Here is an 18,334-nt window from a genome sequence, read left to right as displayed (position 1 = left end):
CAAATATCTTTCCGTACCCTTATTGTGGCAATTCTCCAAAAGTCATTTTCAATTATGCTTCAATGGATTCTGTTATTAGAGGAGAGATTCTTCTACAGGTAATGTACCTTAGGGGTGAGAGAGTGTGTGTGTGTGTCTGAATGCCTCCGTGTTGTGTATATGTTGCAATAGATAAACACTGACAGCTTGTACAATGCTGATCACCTTCCTGAGATAAGGTATGCTGATGGCAGCAGAGATGATTAAAAACTATAGTTGCTGCCTTTGCTCTCGACACCTTCCTCTACTGATGCATTCTCTTAATTATGTTTCCCCCTCTTCATTTTCTCCTCCCTTTCTTTCTCTTTCCTCTCTCTGTTTCTTTTTGGCATGCAAGCTCTACCGGAATGGATTTTCATACTCATCACAGAACTTTCAGCTCAACTACTGTCTCTGAACTCAAAACGACGGCAGTTTGATGATGGGAGGCTCTTGTTATTTATCTTGAGATGTGATTGTTAATAGTGTATATTAAGGGTTTAGATTAGCCTGAGACAATGTGCTATCAAAGTCCCTTTTACTGTGGGCCTTATTATCGGTTTACTGTTTCTTTATGGGCCCCCGTGTTACATCTGCCCCTGCCACGCCCTCTACTTCTCATCCTGTGTCTTCCTAACCTGCCGCCACTCCCACAGTGCTCTCTCTCTCTCTCTCTGTGTGACCCATGCCATCTGATTGTGTGAGTGGAGACAGATGTGCTGGAGTCAGAGCAGATCCCCACCAGCTGCAACCTGTTCCATAATCAAGACCTCTACAAATACTCAGCCCTGCCGCTTCCACGCTGCCAGATCGTAGCCTCTGCTCAGTCAGTCTGCATTTCAAGCCGTTTGTTCCTGCATGGATCTTGTTATCCTGTGGTGCCTGATTTCCCTAGCCTGATGCTGCTTTTCTCTCCGCTACAGTTCCGTGCGCTCAGACTCTGGTCCCTGTAGCCAGTCCCTCTTCTCGTCAATCCTGCTCCCCCTGGCCTGCACCCCATCCCCCCTCTCTCTTCAATAAATACCTTGGTTACCTTATCCCTGTCTCCTCGTCTGAGTCTGCACTTGGGTTCACCTTTTCCACCCCGCGAAACACCCCGACTCTGCGGAACATTTTCTACCACATTCTCTGTGTTGACTGCCCTTCTCCAAATTGTTTTTCAAGAGGGTAGAGATGGTTTTCCTCTTGTTGAATATGAAACACTTTTTATCCCAGCATCTCACAATGTGATCTGCTATGAGGATGGATAATGAAGAGTTAGAGCAGTTTGTGTTGAATAGTTTGTCAGCTTTTTACCCTCAACTATTCACTTATTTCCCTTTTAGTCGGTTGTTGCATGACCTTTTCACATTACCTCTTCATCTGTCTCTAAGTTTTCTGGCCCCATAGTCTCTCTGCTTTCCATCACTATACATCAGAGCAATGATGGTAGGGTATTTCCCAATTCATGCCCAATGCGGTTTGCCTCTGCCACCAAATCTCAGTAACTAAGTTCTCATCTCTCATTTTCCTGTGTCATCTAGAGGTCTTGACATCCATCCAGACAGTTGATTAATCAGGATCTGGTGTTTGGACCCATATTGCATCTGTCATTCCCCTGCAGTCTGACTAGGAACAAAAATTACTAATATTATCTCAAACAATAGCTGTAGAAATGTTTCACATTGGATTCAGATGTTGTGTTCAGAACCCTCTGGATGCCTGTGTTTTGTCTACGTTCAGAATAATGTTTAAGCATATCAGTCAGAGGAAATATCATGTTTAGAGCCTGAAGGCTTGATCTTGCCTCAGGGTCTTCAGCTAAGAACTTTCCTGTTTTCTCTCTTCTCTTTCACAGTTGCAATGTCAGGTAAGGTTTTTTCTTTTTGTTAATCTCACTTCTGACACCAACAACCCGACCATGTCTAATTTTTGGGCCCCGGTGGAATTATTTGACAGGGTTTTTAGAGTTTTTCTTCCTGGCTAGCCTGTTTGGTGACTTTGTTATTCAATCACGCTGTTACTATTTCTTTGTTGTGGTCTGCGACCAGCCAAGTCAGCTGCAAGAGACCAAGAAAGACCTCAGTCTGTGAGAACTGTGCAAGATCGATCAGCAAACTTTGTTTGACTTCTGGAACAATACAGGAATAGGACTTCTGAGTCGGTTGTGCTCGTGAACGCCCCAGGCTTTACTTATTTTGTTTTGTGTGGCATGACAGACTGAGGTGATTTGGTTTGGGAGTTTGGTCCAAATCTCGGATTTGAATCACTAGGTTTTTTCCTCTCTCCCCAGAGCTTGGTCTCCACACAGTGTCTGTGTACACCAACTTAATTGTTCTGCTTTACAAGCAGCCATCTGGCAAAGCCTCACAACAATGCCTAATGTGATTTATGGACTTTTTTTTACTGTTCATTTGATGTTCATGAAGGAACATGCACATTGTTTATCTCCTCTCTCTCACGCCTCTCTGAAATTGATTTAGTAATGAAAAAGCTCCTCACTTTATGTAAGCGCAGATGGAACCTGGCCAAAACGCTGGGGGGGGGGGGGGTTGAATTCCGAGAAGAAACAGCCGGGACTCTGGAATTTCCCTGGACTGCTATTGTAAGAACGAACGCTGGAGTAGAGAAGCATGTACGGAGAGTGAACATTTATTTTTGCACAGACATGGAACAGAACAGGAACAGCGTCAGAACCAGGTAATGCAACGACATATGACAATTAATGCAGAAACGGGGAACAGAGCTGGGGAACAGACAGATATAGGGGAGGTAATAACACAGGGGATTGAGTCCAGGTGAGTCCAATGAATCGCTGATGCGAGTGATGAGGGTAGCAGGTGTGCAAAATGAGGGTGGCAGGAGTGCGTAATGCTGGGCAGCCTGGCGCTCGGGAGAGCGGGAGCAGGCGTGACAGCTACATATACAGGGTTGGGGAGTAACGGATTACATGTAATCGGTTACATGTAAGGGATTACAAAAATCGGTATCTGTAATTCGTTACGTTACCAACAAAAATATTGTAATCAGATTACAGATACTTTTGAAAAACTAGATGATTACTTCAAGGTTTACTTTTAAATTCAGAAAGGATGTTTGTGGAAAAAAATATGACATTTCTTTGTTTTCTCAATGACATTCAAATCAGCATAAAAAAGGTGCAAGTTTAAAACCTCTTCAGGCTGCAGGGTGAATATTGAAAAAACTGGAAAATATGCGCACATTTTCAAACGGCCTCTTAAGAATTTTTTGATCTTCCAATATGCATATATTTACTATTATTGGATAGAAAACAGTCTATAGTTTCTAAAAACGTTTGAATTGTTTCTCTAAGTTGAACAGAACTATTTTTACAGCCCATTTCCTATCCAGAATTGAGATTTCCAAATGCGAGGTCTCTCTTTAAGACCTTGTCTATATAAGGTCATGTCACTTAGGACCGTAGAAACACGTCACACGCCTTCATCTGGGTGTAATGCGGAAGTGAGAGAAGAAAGGAGTCGAATATCTCTTTCAGGGGCTGAACACCACAACTTCTTGTGAGACCTACGCAGTTTAATTTTTTTTCCGGGCGCGAGTCAGAACCTGGACTCGGCTCCTGGAATACGCTCGTTTAAGGTGAATATGACCTCTGCCTACGATATTATTTGATACATGTCACAAAATCATCCTAAAGTATGTTTTTTCAATATACTTTAATTATATTATTGCAATTTATTCTGGACTTTAGACGTGATGCTTTGGAAGAATTGTTTGAAGAAGGAGAGGTTAGCGCCGCACGGCCATTGTGCTTGCTAAACCAAGAGGGAAATAGTTCGTTCTGGAACCCAACTAAAGACTTTACTGGACAATGGACCCCGTTACAACATTCTGATGGAATATCAACAAAGATAAGGACCCAATTTGGGATGCTTTTTCATATATCTGTCGAACTGTGCTATGCTAGCGCTTGACTAGAATCAATGCTGCCGTATGCTAGCTAATGTTGTAAGCTAATATAACGATATATTGTGTTTTCGCTGTAAAACACTTCAAAAATCGGAAATATTGGCTCTATTCACACGATCTTTGTCTTTCATTAGCTATCCACCATATGTTTTTCTGAAATGTTTTATGAGGTGTAATTAGTAGTTGACGTTGGTGTCTGTATTTTCTCTGGCTACTCCCGTGCGATTTCAGACTGTAGCTATGATGGTAGCAGTAATGTAAAACTGATTTATAGCTAAAATATGCACATTTTATGAACAAAACATAGATTTATTGTGTAACATGTTATAGGACTGTCATCTGAGGTAGTTTTTTCTAGGTTGTTTAGGTTGGTTGTAGGTTAGTTAGGTTGGCTTGTGCATGCTACTTGAATCATACTTGTGCTGCTGCTACATGTCTGTCCACTTTTTTATTTGGTGGTGAGCTAACATAAATATATGTGGTGTTTTCTCTGTAAAACATTTAAAAAATCGGACATGTTGGCTGGATTGACAAGATGTTTATCTTTCAAATGCTGTATTGGACTTGTTAATGTGTGAAAGTTAAATATTTTAAAAAAATAGATTTTGAATTTCGCGCCCTGCAATAGAGCTGGATGTTGTCATAAGTGTACCGATATCGGGACAGCCCGCCTAACAGGTTAACTTCTTATGGCTGCAGGGTGAATATTGGAAAAACTGGAAAATATGCGCACATTTTCAAACGGCCTCTTAATCAATTTTTGCTTTTACAATATGCATATATTTACTACTATTGGATAGAAAACAGTCTCTAGTTTCTAAAAACGTTTGAATTATTTCTCTAAGTGGAACAGAACTATTTTTACAGCCCATTTCCTATCCGGAATTGAGATTTCCAAATGCGATGTCTCTCTTTAAGAGCTTGTCTATAAAAGGTCATGTCACTTAGGACTGTAGAAACACGTCACACGCCTTCCTCTGGGTGTAATGCGGAAGTGGGAGCAGAAAGCAGTTGAATATCTCGTCCTGGGATTGAACACAACCTCTTGGAGTGAGACTTGCGCACTTTATTTTTTTTTCTGGGCGCGAAGTAGAATATGGACTCGGCTCATGGAAAACGCTCGTTAAAGGTGAATATGAGCTCTGGCTACAATATTATTTGATACATGTCACAATCATCCTAAAGTATGTTTTTTCAATATAGTTTAAATTTCAATAATATAATTATTCTGGACTTTAGACATGATGCGACGCAAGAATTGTTTGAAGAAAGAGAGGTTAGCGCCGCACGGCCAGTGTGCTTGCTAATCCAAGAGGGAAATAGTTCGTTCTGGAACCCAAACAAAGACTGTACTGGACAATGGACCCCTTTACAACATTCTGATGGAATATCAACAAAGATAAGGACCCAATTTGGGATGCTTTTTCATATATCTGTCGAACTGTGCTATGCTACCGTTTGACTAGAATCAATGCTGCCGTATGCTAGCTAATGTAGTAAGCTAATATAACGATATATTGTGTTTTCGCTGTAAAACACTTCAAAAATCGGAAATATTGGCTCTATTCACACGATCTTTGTCTTTCATTAGCTATCCACCATATATTTTTCTGAAATGTTTTATGAGGTGTAATTAGTAGTTGACGTTGGTGTCTGTATTTTCTCTGGCTACTCCCGTGCGATTTCAGACTGTAGCTATGATGGTAGCAGTAATGTAAAACTGATTTATAGCTAAAATATGCACATTTTTTGAACAAAACATAGATTTATTGTGTAACATGTTATAGGACTGTCATCTGAGGTAGTTTTTTCTAGGTTATTTAGGTTGGTTCTAGGTTAGTTAGGTTGGCTTGTGCATGCTACTTGAATCCTACTTGGGCTGTGAAAAATGTCTGTCCTCTTTTTTATTTGGTGGTGAGCTAACATAAATATATGTGGTGTTTTCTCTGTAAAACATTTAAAAAATCGGACATGTTGGCTGGATTGGCAAGATGTTTATCTTTCGAATGCTGTATTGGACTTGTTAATGTGTGAAAGTTAAATATTTTTAAAAAATAGATTTTGAATTTCGCGCCCTGCAATAGAGCTGGATGTTGTCATATTGTGGGCGGTGTCGGGCTTGCAGCCCAAACAGGTTAATATAGCAATTAAATATTCACTTACTTTTTGAAAATCTTCCTCTGACTTGTCATCCAAAGGGTCCCAGCTATAACATGTAGTGTCGTTTTGTTAGTTAAAATCCTTCTATATATCCCAAACAGTCAGTTTAGTTGGCGCCATCGATTTGAGTAATCCACTCATTCAACATGCCGAGAAAGGAATCCGAAAATCTACTCCTAAACTTTGTTTCAACAAGTCAAAATACATTTCTATTTACTCCTCAGATACCCTAAAATGTAATCAAACTATATGTTCAATAGGAAACCGATTTTAGCAGGTGCATCCTGTCTTAATGGTGCTTGCAAACACGAATTTCCAAGACTGTGTCCCTGTACTAAAACTGATATTTCTTATTCGTTTTTGAAGTTACAAGCCTGAAACCTTGAACATAGACTGCTGACACACTGTGGAAGCCATAGGAATTGCATTCAGGGAGCTAATTTTCAATATGACCTTATACTTGCCATCTCTCAAAAGAAATACACTTGGTTTTTCTTTGGATTTTCTCCTACCATATCTATTGTGTTATATTTTCCTACATTATTTTAACATTTCTACAAACTTCAAAGTGTTTTCTTTCCAATGGTACCAATTGTATGCATATCCTGGCTTCAGGGCCTGAGCAACAGGCAGTTTACTTCGGGCACGTCATTTAGGTGGAAATTGAGAAAAAAGAGCCTAGCCCTAAGAATTTAACACTTTTTTTTTTTTACTTCTTAAAGCATTGTTGGGTAAGGGCTTGTAAGTAAGCATTTCACTGTAAGGTCTACACCTGTTGTATTCAGCGTATGTGACAAATACAATTTTTTTTTTTTTTTTTTTTAAATTTTATCTCTTTTTCTCCCCAATTTTCGTGGTATCCAATCGCTAGTAATTACTATCTTGTCTCATCGCTACAACTCCCGTACGGGCTCGGGAGAGATGAAGGTCGAAAGCCATGCGTCCTCCGAAGCACAACCCAACCAAGCCGCACTGCTTCTTAACACAGCGCGCCTCCAACCCGGAAGCCAGCCGCACCAATGTGTCGGAGGAAACACCGTGTACCTGGCCCCCTTGGTTAGCGCGCACTGCGCCCGGCCCGCCACAGGAGTCGCTGGAGCGCGATGAGACAAGGATATCCCTACCGGCCAAACCCTCCCTAACCCGGACGACGCTATGCCAATTGTGCGTCGCCCCACGGACCTCCCGGTCGCGGCCGGCTGCGACAGAGCCTGGGCGCGAACCCAGAGACTCTGGTGGCGCAGTTAGCACTGCGATGCAGTGCCCTAGACCACTGCGCCACCCGGGAGGCCCGACAAATACAATTTTATTTTATTTAACGGCACAATAAGCCTCAGCAAAACATGAACCGATTTCAACATGTTAATTGGTTCCTTCATCCAACAGTATAAGACAACTTTACATCACATTTTTCTAATGTCAAAACACGTTTATTGCCTTTCTTGCCTCAAGTACTGTGTCCTTCACTTCTAACAACACTACTACTTTCCAGGCAACAACCTTGAACCCCGGCCCACTCCCTCCCTCTCTATCCGCTCCTATCATATCCTCACCATTGTGTTTTATTTGATGTTCCCAAACTTTTGTCATAGCCAATGTGGTCTTCTCTCTGCATCCTCAACAGACTTCTTTTGCTTTTCACACCTCTGTTTCCTGCTCCCACTCTCAGGATCCCCAGCAGACGGGCTGCATTCCCGCCGAAACAGGAGATCCAAACAAGTTTCTTCAGTTCTGATTGCCATCACTCCAGCTTTCCTCATCACCCTCCTTCATCACACACCTCAACACCTCAACCCTTAAATCCTCATATTTTCTCCCAAATCTTACAAAATCTGAACCATCAATACCCGTCGGAGGTGCAATCCAATTTGTTCTCTTCTCTCTCATCTCTCCAACCGTCTCCTCCCTCCCCTTTTCCCTCCATCCCACCACCTGCTCCACTTTCTGATGATGTGTCCTCCTCATCTTTCACTGCAGCAATGACTATGATTCACATTATTTGGCTCCAGAAATGATCCTTCCTGCACCACTTTGAGCCATTTTTCAACTGACTCTTGACCCCCAGCACTTTAACCTTGGCCCTCCGCAGTCGTTTCAGCGTTTATTGTTCCCCCATTTTTCACCACTCATAGGTGGTATTGTGAATTGAAACTCTGACGATGAAGAAAAGTTAACTGCCTATTCAGGTTTACATACTAACTTGATAACTGGCTGATCTGCCACGGCTGATTTAGAGAAAACAACTAGATTTGTGAAACAGATTTGAACTAGGTTGGATTTGAAAGTTGTCTAAACTACTTGTCGACAATATTTGTCCTTTAGATCAAGTTTGTCAGGATGACATGAGAACCCTTACCGTGTGAGTACGGGACAGAGCAATACAGGGAACTTTCTCCCCATGTCTCATTACAGTGCATTGTGGGATTTTATTTCTTCCTGAAGGAAAACAGATGTTATCATTGACACACCCAGTAAAGCTAAATTAATATGTGTGTTTAATTCATTTGCATGGTTGGAAAACGTTAGCATGACATGGCAATGAGCACCGTAACCTGCCTTGTCCCTCATGACGTACTCTTCTGAGATTCCGCAGTACATTAATGCAGTGACTATTATTCTAAACTAAAAGTTCAGCTCTGAACCTCTTAATCAAGAGCTGTGTTGCGTTCAGCTGATTTATTGTTTTCAATTAGCATAACTTGTCAATTTGCACAGAGGGTTGTATTGTAGCTCGTGCCTCAATCCTCTCTTTGTCACACATAATGTTTTATGATGGAATATAATGACTTTGATTCAGAGACCAAAATTATAATTTACAAGCATTCGAGAGAGACAAGGTGATTGCTTGGCAAGTAACACCCGGGTAAAGTGCACGTTTAACCCTTGTTTCTAAAAAATATATTGCAAATTATCTTTCACAGTCTAAGAAAGGAATCAGACGGTATAAGATGGTATATTCCTTAAACACTTGGCCACTAGACATTTTTGTCACTGCACATTGACACATGGTGACATTATTACTGCTATGCTTTTTAGGGAGAAGGGGGGGGGGGGGGGGGGGGGGTACCAACTGTCAAATCAAATCAAATCTAATCAAATCTACGGGCTCCAATCCCAAAGGTCCAACCATTCATAGCTACTGTCACTTTGGCACAGATTGTCCAGTGAAATATACAACTACATGAATCCTGAAAAACAGATTGTGAGCATACCAACTGATCAGGTTTCTGAACATTGGTAATTATTTACACGGTAATAACGTATTAATTAGTGACAGAAGTACATAGCTACATGAAATGACTTCTAAGATGCTTCAGCACTAAAACAAACATTTGAGGAAAAGCACCAGAGACAAACTATATCTCTCCTCAGAACCCCCCAGTACAGTTAGAAGTTTCTTAAAACTTCTTAAGGCTAGGGGGCACTATTTTCACATTCGGGTGAAAAGTGTGCCCAAAGTAAACTGCCTGCTACTCAGGCCCAGAAGCTAGGATATGCATATTATTAGTATATTAGTATATTTGGATAGAAAACACACTCAAGTTTCTAAAACTGTTTGAATGATGTTTGTGAGTATAACAGAACTTATTTGGCAGGTGAAACCCCGAGGACAAACCATCCAGGGAAAGAAAATTTGAGGTCACTCTTTTCAATGGAAATTCTATTCTAGAATTCTAAGGCAGTTACATGCAGTTCCTATCACTTCCACTAGATGTCAACAGTCTTTAGAAATTGGTTGATGTTTTTTCCTTTGAGAATTAAGAAGTAGCCCTGTTCAGAACGAGGGTCGAGTGAAGTGTACTGTTGTGGTTGAGGCGCGCAACCTGAAAGCACGCTCCACTTTGTTTTCCTCCGGTATTGAACACAGTTTATTTCATCTTAAATTTTATAAATTATTTATGTTTAGGTATTTTGAAAGTTGATTGAAATGTTTGGATCAAGTTTACAGGTAAGTAATTAGATAATGTGTAGTCATGTTGCGGGAGTTGGAACCGGTGTATTTTCTGAATCATACGCGCAAAATAAATGTGCATTTTGGATATATAACGACAGAATTTATCGACAAAAGGACCATTTGTGATGTTTAAAGGACATATTGGAGTGCCAACAGAAGAAGATCTTCAAAGGCATGCATTATATGTTATTTCTGACTTTTGTGTGCCTGGCGGGTTGAATTATGATTTTCATGTGTATGTTTGATGGGGTGCTATCCTCAGATAATAGCCTGGTTTGCTTTCGCCGTAAAGCCTTTTTGAAATCTGACACTGTGGCTGGATTAACAAGAAGTTCATATTTTAACCCATGTATAACACTTGTATGATTTATGAATTAATATTATGAGTATTTCTGTTTTTGAATTTGGTGCGCTGCTATTTCACTGGGTGTTGTCAAATCAATCCCGTGCAGGAAGGGGAGGGGTAGGGTGGAGCAACGATAGGGGTCTCTCTACAGTCTACACTAAGCATTTCGCTACACCCGCAATAACATCTGCTAAATATGTGTATGTGACCAATACATTTTATAAGACGACCCAAAACTGCTTCAATAAACAGACCTCGAAAACAGACTTCTGACAAAGTATTGGTACTTTATTTTACGGTACTATTTCCAGTGGTATTTACCAAGTATTTACTAGGAAACTAGGTGGTAACCACGGGTACTTAAAGGTACTTAAAAAATGTACACACAATTGTTATGATGTCCAGTGGTGCTTCTGAACCAACATAATCTCCTATACGTGTTTTACACATGTCATACTGTACATCAGCATTGAGTCTGGTGTAATTGGCATATTTCTAAAGGTTACCCTGCCAGACCTGGAGACAGAGAAGACAGAGAGCCGTTACATCCAGTCATCAATACACTGTAGGTATTTAAGGCATCCTCAGACCTCTGTGCTCTCTCAGGGGAGGCCACAGCTCCATATCCACCGCATCGATTTTTATATCAAGCCCTGGCCACAAAACCTGAAAACATTTCATCTGCTTGATTAATTTTCTATTTAAATTTCCATATTAACTCCCACAAGAAGGGACCTGCCAGGACCATGGTCGACCACTGACAGGTACCATTTTCTACACACTGCTAAAGATACACAAGTCACAATGGTTGAACTGAAGGACTGAATTGCAAACCCCACAGCAATAGTAGTCTATAAGGCTACTTGGCTAGCTCAAATTACTGTAGTTCAGAAAGACGTGTGAAGAAACTGTAAACATCCGAGCGAGCAGACAGTCAGACAGTTCAGTTTTGCCCTAATCTCATTGTATGTGGCTGGCTAGCTGTACAATATTTTCATCTGATTCGTAGTAGAATGCCAAATGTCATCTTTCCCATGCTGATTATGTGGGTTAAGGCGAGCCATCAGAGAGAAAATGGTGTCCGTGAGATAAAAACAGGAGGCCGGACTCTGGGATTCTGTTGATCCTCTCTATCCCCTAAAAGCTCTCTAACAAGATCAGGGATGGAGTTATCCCCATTGTGAACGAAGGAGAACTTATCTCTGTAACCAATTACTGAGTATTGCTTGAATAGTGTTTTCTAAGGGGGAGACCCACTCTCACAGAGCACGCTGACACAGACCCCTAGCAAGGCAAAAGAACAGCGATACCTTTTATTTATATTTTACTAGGGATGATATCAAACAAGAAAATGCCATAACTCTGTACTTGTCTTCTAAGCATCCTATCCTTGACGGGAGAAAACACTCTTGAGATTTTTTACTGGCCCCTCGTTTGATAAATGAAACCGGTGAGAGGAATAGAATAGGCTCTTAAGAATACAGTGTTTCTAATTCTACGTGATATTAGAATAATTATAATGTGGTGGGAGCTGATATTCGTCCTATTTCACACATGTGCATTAAAACCTCTTGGCAATAGGGGGTGCTATTTGCACTTTGTAATAATTTCGTTCCCAAATTAAACTGCCTCGTACTCAATTCTTGCTCGTACAATATGCATATTATTATTACTATTGGATAGAAAACACTCTCTAGTTTCTAAAACCGTTTGAATTATTTCTCTGAGTGAAACAGAACTCATTCTGCAGCACATTTCCTGTCAGGAAGTGAGATTTCTGAAATCGAGGTCCCTGTTCTAGGGTCAGTTTATAAGTCCCCATGTAAGCTATGGGGCTACATGCACTGCATACGCCTTCCTCTAGATGTCAGTAAGCGGTGAGAATTTGAATGGAGTGGATTGCACCATCTGGGGCGCTATAAAAGCTCATGGAACGGAAGTACCGTTCTTTTCAACGGGGCGCCTGGCGCAAGAGGGACATCACAATGGCGTCCTGAAAAGCTTTCGTTTTAGCAGTGATAGTGATTTGTGATAGCTACTGATGGAGTAAAAAAATGGTGGAGTAAAAAAAGTGGTGTCTTTTGCTAACGTGGTTAGCTAATAGATTTACATATTGTGTCTTCCCTGTAAAACATTTTAAAAATCAGAAATGATGGCTGGATTCACAAGATGTGTATCTTTCATTTGGTGTCTTGGACTTGTGATTTAATGATATTTAGATGCTAGTATTTACTTGTGACGCTATGCTAGGCTATGCTAGTCAGCTTTTTTACTGATGGGGGTGCTCCCGGATCCGGGTTTGGGAGGAATTAGAGGTTAATACACGTGTGAATTGTAAATTTGTTTTTTGCATATCCCACTCCCCCTGAGACAACCTCGGAGACTGGGGTCATGCCCGGGTTCTATTAGTTCAGCATGATATTACCTAATAAAGAAGAGGTGCTACAGGAAGGTCAGTATTTAGTCCCGCCTTTCTGAACTGCAACATACAAGTGCAAGGATCTTATAGAAAGCATAATTTTCAAGATCATCATCCTTGAACAACATGATGTTGTCAATATGACCACCACTTCCATTGTTTTATTTAATGTCAACTTCATACCCACTCCATTAGGCCTACATCATATAATACAGAGGGATTGACTATGGGTACAAACTGAATCGGTACTGGGGACTGAAAGGTATGCGGGCTGAACTGCGTTTGGACTATTTTAGGAAGAGGAACGAAAATGTAATTAATGAGTCCCCCGTCAGTGGTTATCTATTGATGAAGCACCTGTCTCTCTCTTGGTTTTAAAATATTTAGATTTACCATTTAGATTTTACCATTCACCTCACACAACTCTAAACCAGGATTCTCCTCAGGCCTACAGAGGGGGAGGAGATGAAACATGAATGTCCAGGATAATCACAACTACTTCGTACCGTGTTGAATGGGAGCAGAGACGGCCCATCTGACAGAAACAGAGAGTGAGAGATACAGAGATATGATCTTATTCTGTAGAGTAGAGAAGTGCAGCCCAGGCCAGACCTGCAGCCCAGCTGAGTCATAGAAATTGACATGTCCATTAGTCTAGTCTGACTTTTAATGAGCCAAGTTGCCATAATTCAAAAGAACCCAGCCAGTGCCAAACAATTTGTATTTGACTTATTTCACCTTTATTTAACCAGGTAGGCTAGTTGAGAACAAGTTCTCATTTGCAACTGCGACCTGGCCAAGATAAAGCAAAGCAGTTCGACACATACAACAACACATGGAATAAACAAACATACAGTCAATAATACAGTCGAAAAAGTCTATATACAGTATGTGCAAATGAGGTAGGAAAAAGGAGGTAAGGCAATAAATAGGCCATAGTGGCGAAGTAATTACAATATAGCAATTAACCCTTTCACACGTACCATCACACGGGTGTGATCGTTCTACAGTGGTCCCTGAAGCGTACGATCACACCCGTGTGATTAGAACACTCATTTAGAACGCTTGTTTAGAACGGCCAGTTTCGAATGATGCAACAATCAGCGTTTGAGCTGGCCACACTTTTTTCAGAAACTATTTACACAAACACAGTCCTTACAAAGTTATGTCCAGAATGTGAGCAGTTTATTTTTTGGATTCAATGTTCAGATATTCACAGAAGTATATATAGCATAACACAATCATCCTAACCGGGAAAATGTAGGCTACAATAGTCCTAGCGCTAACTGAGGAAAGATTGACCCAACACAAGCAGTCATATTTTCTAACTCTAGGCTGACATAAACTACAATATGAATTAGCTAATAGCAATTACTATGTATAATTAATCACATCACGGGTGAGCTCACTATTGATCGAAATAATTAGGTAAAACACTTTATAGAAATCGAAAGTAATCCGATGATTAGTTTCAGCGCGCAGCCATGCATTTTTCCTCACAGAAACCGAAGATAATAAGAGAAGACGAGATGAGTTTGGTCTGTTTATAGTATGCATGTTGAAGGGGTGTGTCATCTACCGTCGTTCACATCCCACCATTCATTTCCGGAAGTCCTCAAAGAATTTGTGAACTCTTACTCACCTCATTTTGTTATAACATCTTTGGTCAAACAGACGATTACGTGAAACCCAGAATGCATTGTATGTCAACAAACATGGCTACACAGCTGGAATTAGCTTAGCTCATCATAATCAGTACAACCTTCAAAAAAATTATTTTACACACATAATATGTGCCCATTACAATCTGTGCAAGAATCGGAATGCATGATTTGTCACCTAGAATTGAAAACATGTGAATAAAACCGTAAATACACAAATAATTGCCACACGAAACATTTTCTGATAGTGATTTATTGATACAAGTGGCGCGTGCCGGTAGTCAAACACGTACCCTCTCACTCTGAGCCATTCCTCTGAGCCATTCAGTGTTGTTGTTTATGTATGTAGCTAGTGAGCTAAGCTGTAGCATTAGCAATGTCTTTCAAAAGGAGACAACTCACAAATCTGGAGATTTTTTTAAATTCTGACAATGAGTCTGAGTATGAAAGTCAGGAATCAGATTCTGACAGTGACAGTGAGGAGCTGCCCTCCAACCTTGTAGCCATTGAGAACCCTGAATCTGAATTTCCCTTGTCCACTGACGAAGTACCAGTTCCCTTTGAAGATGCTGGTGGTGATGGAGGCAGACCGACAGTGGATGAAGTACAGGAGTTCTGTGGTAGCTGGAAGGCCACCAGTAATTTCACCCCTCCTGGCCCTGCTGTTTGCTTTGACGAGTCCCAGTCTGGAGTGCAACGCCCCTTGCCATTTCCAACTGAGGCAGAGTGCTTCAAGTTGTTTCTGACAGAGGAGCTGGTGGGAGACATAGTAGAGGAGACCAATCGCTATGCCTTGGAGCTACAGGAGAAGAGAGAGCCAGGAGTGAGGGGGAAACTCGCTAAATGGGTGACAACCACAATTAGTGAAATGTATACCTTCCTGGTGACAGTCCTCATGGGGATAGTAAAGAAGAACTCCCTAAGAGAATACTGGAGCACAGATCCTATGTTTGCAACTCCCTTCTTTGCCACCCTCTTTTCCCAAGACCGCTTCCTAGTTCTGCTGCGATGCCTGCATTTCGTCAACAATGCTACTGCCATCTTAAGTGACCCGTTATACAAAATAAGAAATGTTCTAACCAGCCTGACATCAGCATTTGGTCGGGTCTTTGTGCCATACAAGGACCTATGCATTGATGAGTCCCTGATGTTATGGAAAGGTAGGCTGGCGTTCCGTCAATATATTCCCTCCAAAAGGCACAGGTTTGGAGTCAAGTTCTTTGTCATGTGCGACGTGAAGACAGGATTTGTCCAGGATATTATAGTTTACACAGGGTCCACCACTGACATCAAACATTATGAGGGGCTTGGGGTGTCCGGGTCCGTAGTGATGACCATGCTGGCTCCTCATCTCGGCAAGGGACACACTTTGTACGTGGACAATTGGTACAGCAGTCCCACACTCTTCCAGCATCTGCTCTCCAACAGCACAGGGGCCTGTGGCACAGTCAGGTCGAACAGGAAGGGGATGCCAGTATTCGGATGCAGGAAGATGCAGAGAGGGGAGGTGGAGTTCCAGGAGAATGGTCAACAGCTGGCAGTAAAGTGGCATGACAAAAGAGATGTCCATGTCCTCTCCACTGTCCATACAGCAACCATGTCGGCCACAGGGAAGGTGGATCACCTGACTGGAGAGAGAAAGATCAAACCAGATTGTGTGCTCGACTATAACCTCAAAATGGGGGCAGTGGATAAGGCAGACATGATAAACAGCTTTGTGGAATGCACTCGGAAAACAACCAAGTGGTACAAGAAGATATTTTTCCATCTGATCGACACTGCTGCCCTCAATGGCAGCATAGTTCACCGCCAACTAACAGGTGAGTTGATTACTGAACAAGCTATTTTTGTAATTGGATGTACAGTTCACATACAAATCCATTATGCAATTATAGTGACAATATCTCACCCACCTACCCACTGCCTCATCATCCTCTAACTTTCTTCATCCTCCCCACTCCCTCTTAGGTAAAGTAATTACCTACCAAAAATACAGAGAGAACCTAATGAGAGAGCTGCTGGAGGAGCACCACACCCCTCGGCGCCCATCCACTGGGGGTCGTCCTGCTGTAAACAATCCCCTACGCCTTACTGCACGGCATTTTCCTGCAAAGTCCCTCAAACTGCTGCTCAAGGTAGTCGCACAAGGAGGCACTGCAAAGTCTGCCTGTCTGGCACCAGGAGAAGTAAGCAGAGGAAGATGACAAAATACATGTGTTTAGCTTGTGATACACCTCTATGTATTTCACCATGCTTTGAGGAGTATCACATGCTCAAGCATTATTGAGCACATCTGCAGCAATAAGTGACTGACTGCCATGATACTATGCCTTCAGAGGTGGTGGTGGGGGGGGGGGGTGGAAATGCAGTTGTTGTTCAGTCACTGCATGAATATTAAATATGGGTTATGCATTTTCAGTTTTTTGTCCTCTAGTATGTTGTTGAACCAACTACCAATACTGCAATAAAATAGACGACTATTACATATTGGCATATGTGTTTTCTTGCTGTCTTTTCATCCAGTAAGACTGTTAAGGAGTGTACGTTAGCATACAAAAGCTGTCCTCATTCTTCTGCTCCAAAGATGTCCAGCTCCAGTTATGATATTGGCAAATAATGTTTGTGGTTTCTGAAAGTACAGAAGAAAGAGGAATTATTAATTAGAATACAATATAAGGATATAGCAATAAAACAATACTACAAAGAAGTAACATAATAAACACTGCTATAAAAAATAGTTTATTGCATTAAGAAACTAACTTTTGAGCTCCACAGGGGGGCAAGGCAGGGCAGAACAGAGCTATGCTGAATAGACCAAATAAACAAACCATGGTCATATTTTTTATTTTATTTAACTAGGCAAGTAATTTAAAAACAAATTATTATTTACAATGATGGCCTACACCGGCCAAACTCGGACAACGCTGGGCCAATCGTGCGCTGTCCTATGGGACTCCCAATCACAGCCAGTTGTGATACAGCCTGGATTTGAACCAGGGTGTCTGTAATGACGCCTCTAGCACTGAGATGCAGTGCCATAGACCGCTGCGCCACTCGGGAGTCATAAAGTCAGGGTAGCTTCAAAATACAACACAAGCTAATAGTTCTCTGACGCAACTAGCACTGTTTTACAGAGCTAATAGAATAATGTAGCTACATAAGCACGATTGACTATAACACCATAAAGGTTATAAAATGTGTAACGTTACCTCACGTGTCCGCGGTTATAAGGAATATATTATGATCCATACATACAGTGAGCTACAGCAGAAACTATTATAACGTAATAAGGCACTTACTTTGATAGAAACGCAGCCTGGATTTGAACCAGGGAGTCTGTAGTGACGCCTGTAGCACTGATGTGCTGTGCCTTTGACCGCTGCGTCACTTGGGAGTCATAAGGCCATGTAGCTTCAAAATACAACACAAGATAGTACTTCTCTGACGCAATTAGCATTGTTTTACAGAGCTAATAGAATAATGTAGCTACATAAGCACGATTGACTATAACACCATAAAGGTTATAAAATGAGTAACGTTACCTCACGTGTCCGCGGTTATAAAGAATATACACAAATATATTACGCTCCATACATACAGTACGCTACAATAGAAACGACATACAGAAACTATTACAACGTAATAATGCACTTACTTTGATAGAAACGCACACATTTCCAAAGTTATTATTATTAACGAAAACAATGACTGCAATGAGGGCAACAGATAGAAAATGTGAACACGTGTGCAGATCATGTTCTGACGGGAGATGAGCAAATGTCTGCAGACGTGAACTGCACAAACAATTGGGAAGTGCTTGGGGGAATTTTGTCCGTGTCAGAAATGTC

General features: G+C 41.3%; 1 protein-coding gene and 1 long non-coding RNA gene across 3 annotated transcripts; one reads left to right on the top strand and one right to left on the bottom strand.

Annotated features, from left to right (window-relative positions):
- Nucleotides 1-15,855: 15,855 nt before the first annotated feature.
- On the bottom strand, nucleotides 15,856-17,835 carry LOC120032621. 2 transcript variants are annotated; one of them, XR_005473845.1, is made up of 4 exons: nucleotides 17,786-17,835; nucleotides 16,971-17,115; nucleotides 16,472-16,653; nucleotides 15,856-16,114 (listed from the first exon to the last, which is right to left on the bottom strand). It is a non-coding gene; the product is annotated as an uncharacterized LOC120032621 (long non-coding RNA). The 2 variants fall into 2 exon arrangements; XR_005473844.1 differs by having other exon boundaries at nucleotides 16,472-17,115.
- LOC120032620 (piggyBac transposable element-derived protein 4-like) lies at nucleotides 16,116-16,822 on the top strand. Its single transcript, XM_038978789.1, has 2 exons — nucleotides 16,116-16,306; nucleotides 16,455-16,822. Exons 1-2 carry the CDS (start codon nucleotides 16,165-16,167, stop codon nucleotides 16,688-16,690), a joined length of 378 nt encoding a protein of 125 aa, XP_038834717.1. The 5' UTR covers nucleotides 16,116-16,164; the 3' UTR covers nucleotides 16,691-16,822.
- Nucleotides 17,836-18,334: the final 499 nt, after the last annotated feature.

This window comes from Salvelinus namaycush, chromosome 39 (genome assembly GCF_016432855.1).
Source record: "Salvelinus namaycush isolate Seneca chromosome 39, SaNama_1.0, whole genome shotgun sequence".
NCBI classification, from domain to species: Eukaryota; Metazoa; Chordata; class Actinopteri; order Salmoniformes; family Salmonidae; genus Salvelinus; species Salvelinus namaycush.
The sequence above is the reverse complement of the archived record's forward strand: the minus strand, read 5'-3'. Positions and strand labels throughout refer to the sequence as shown.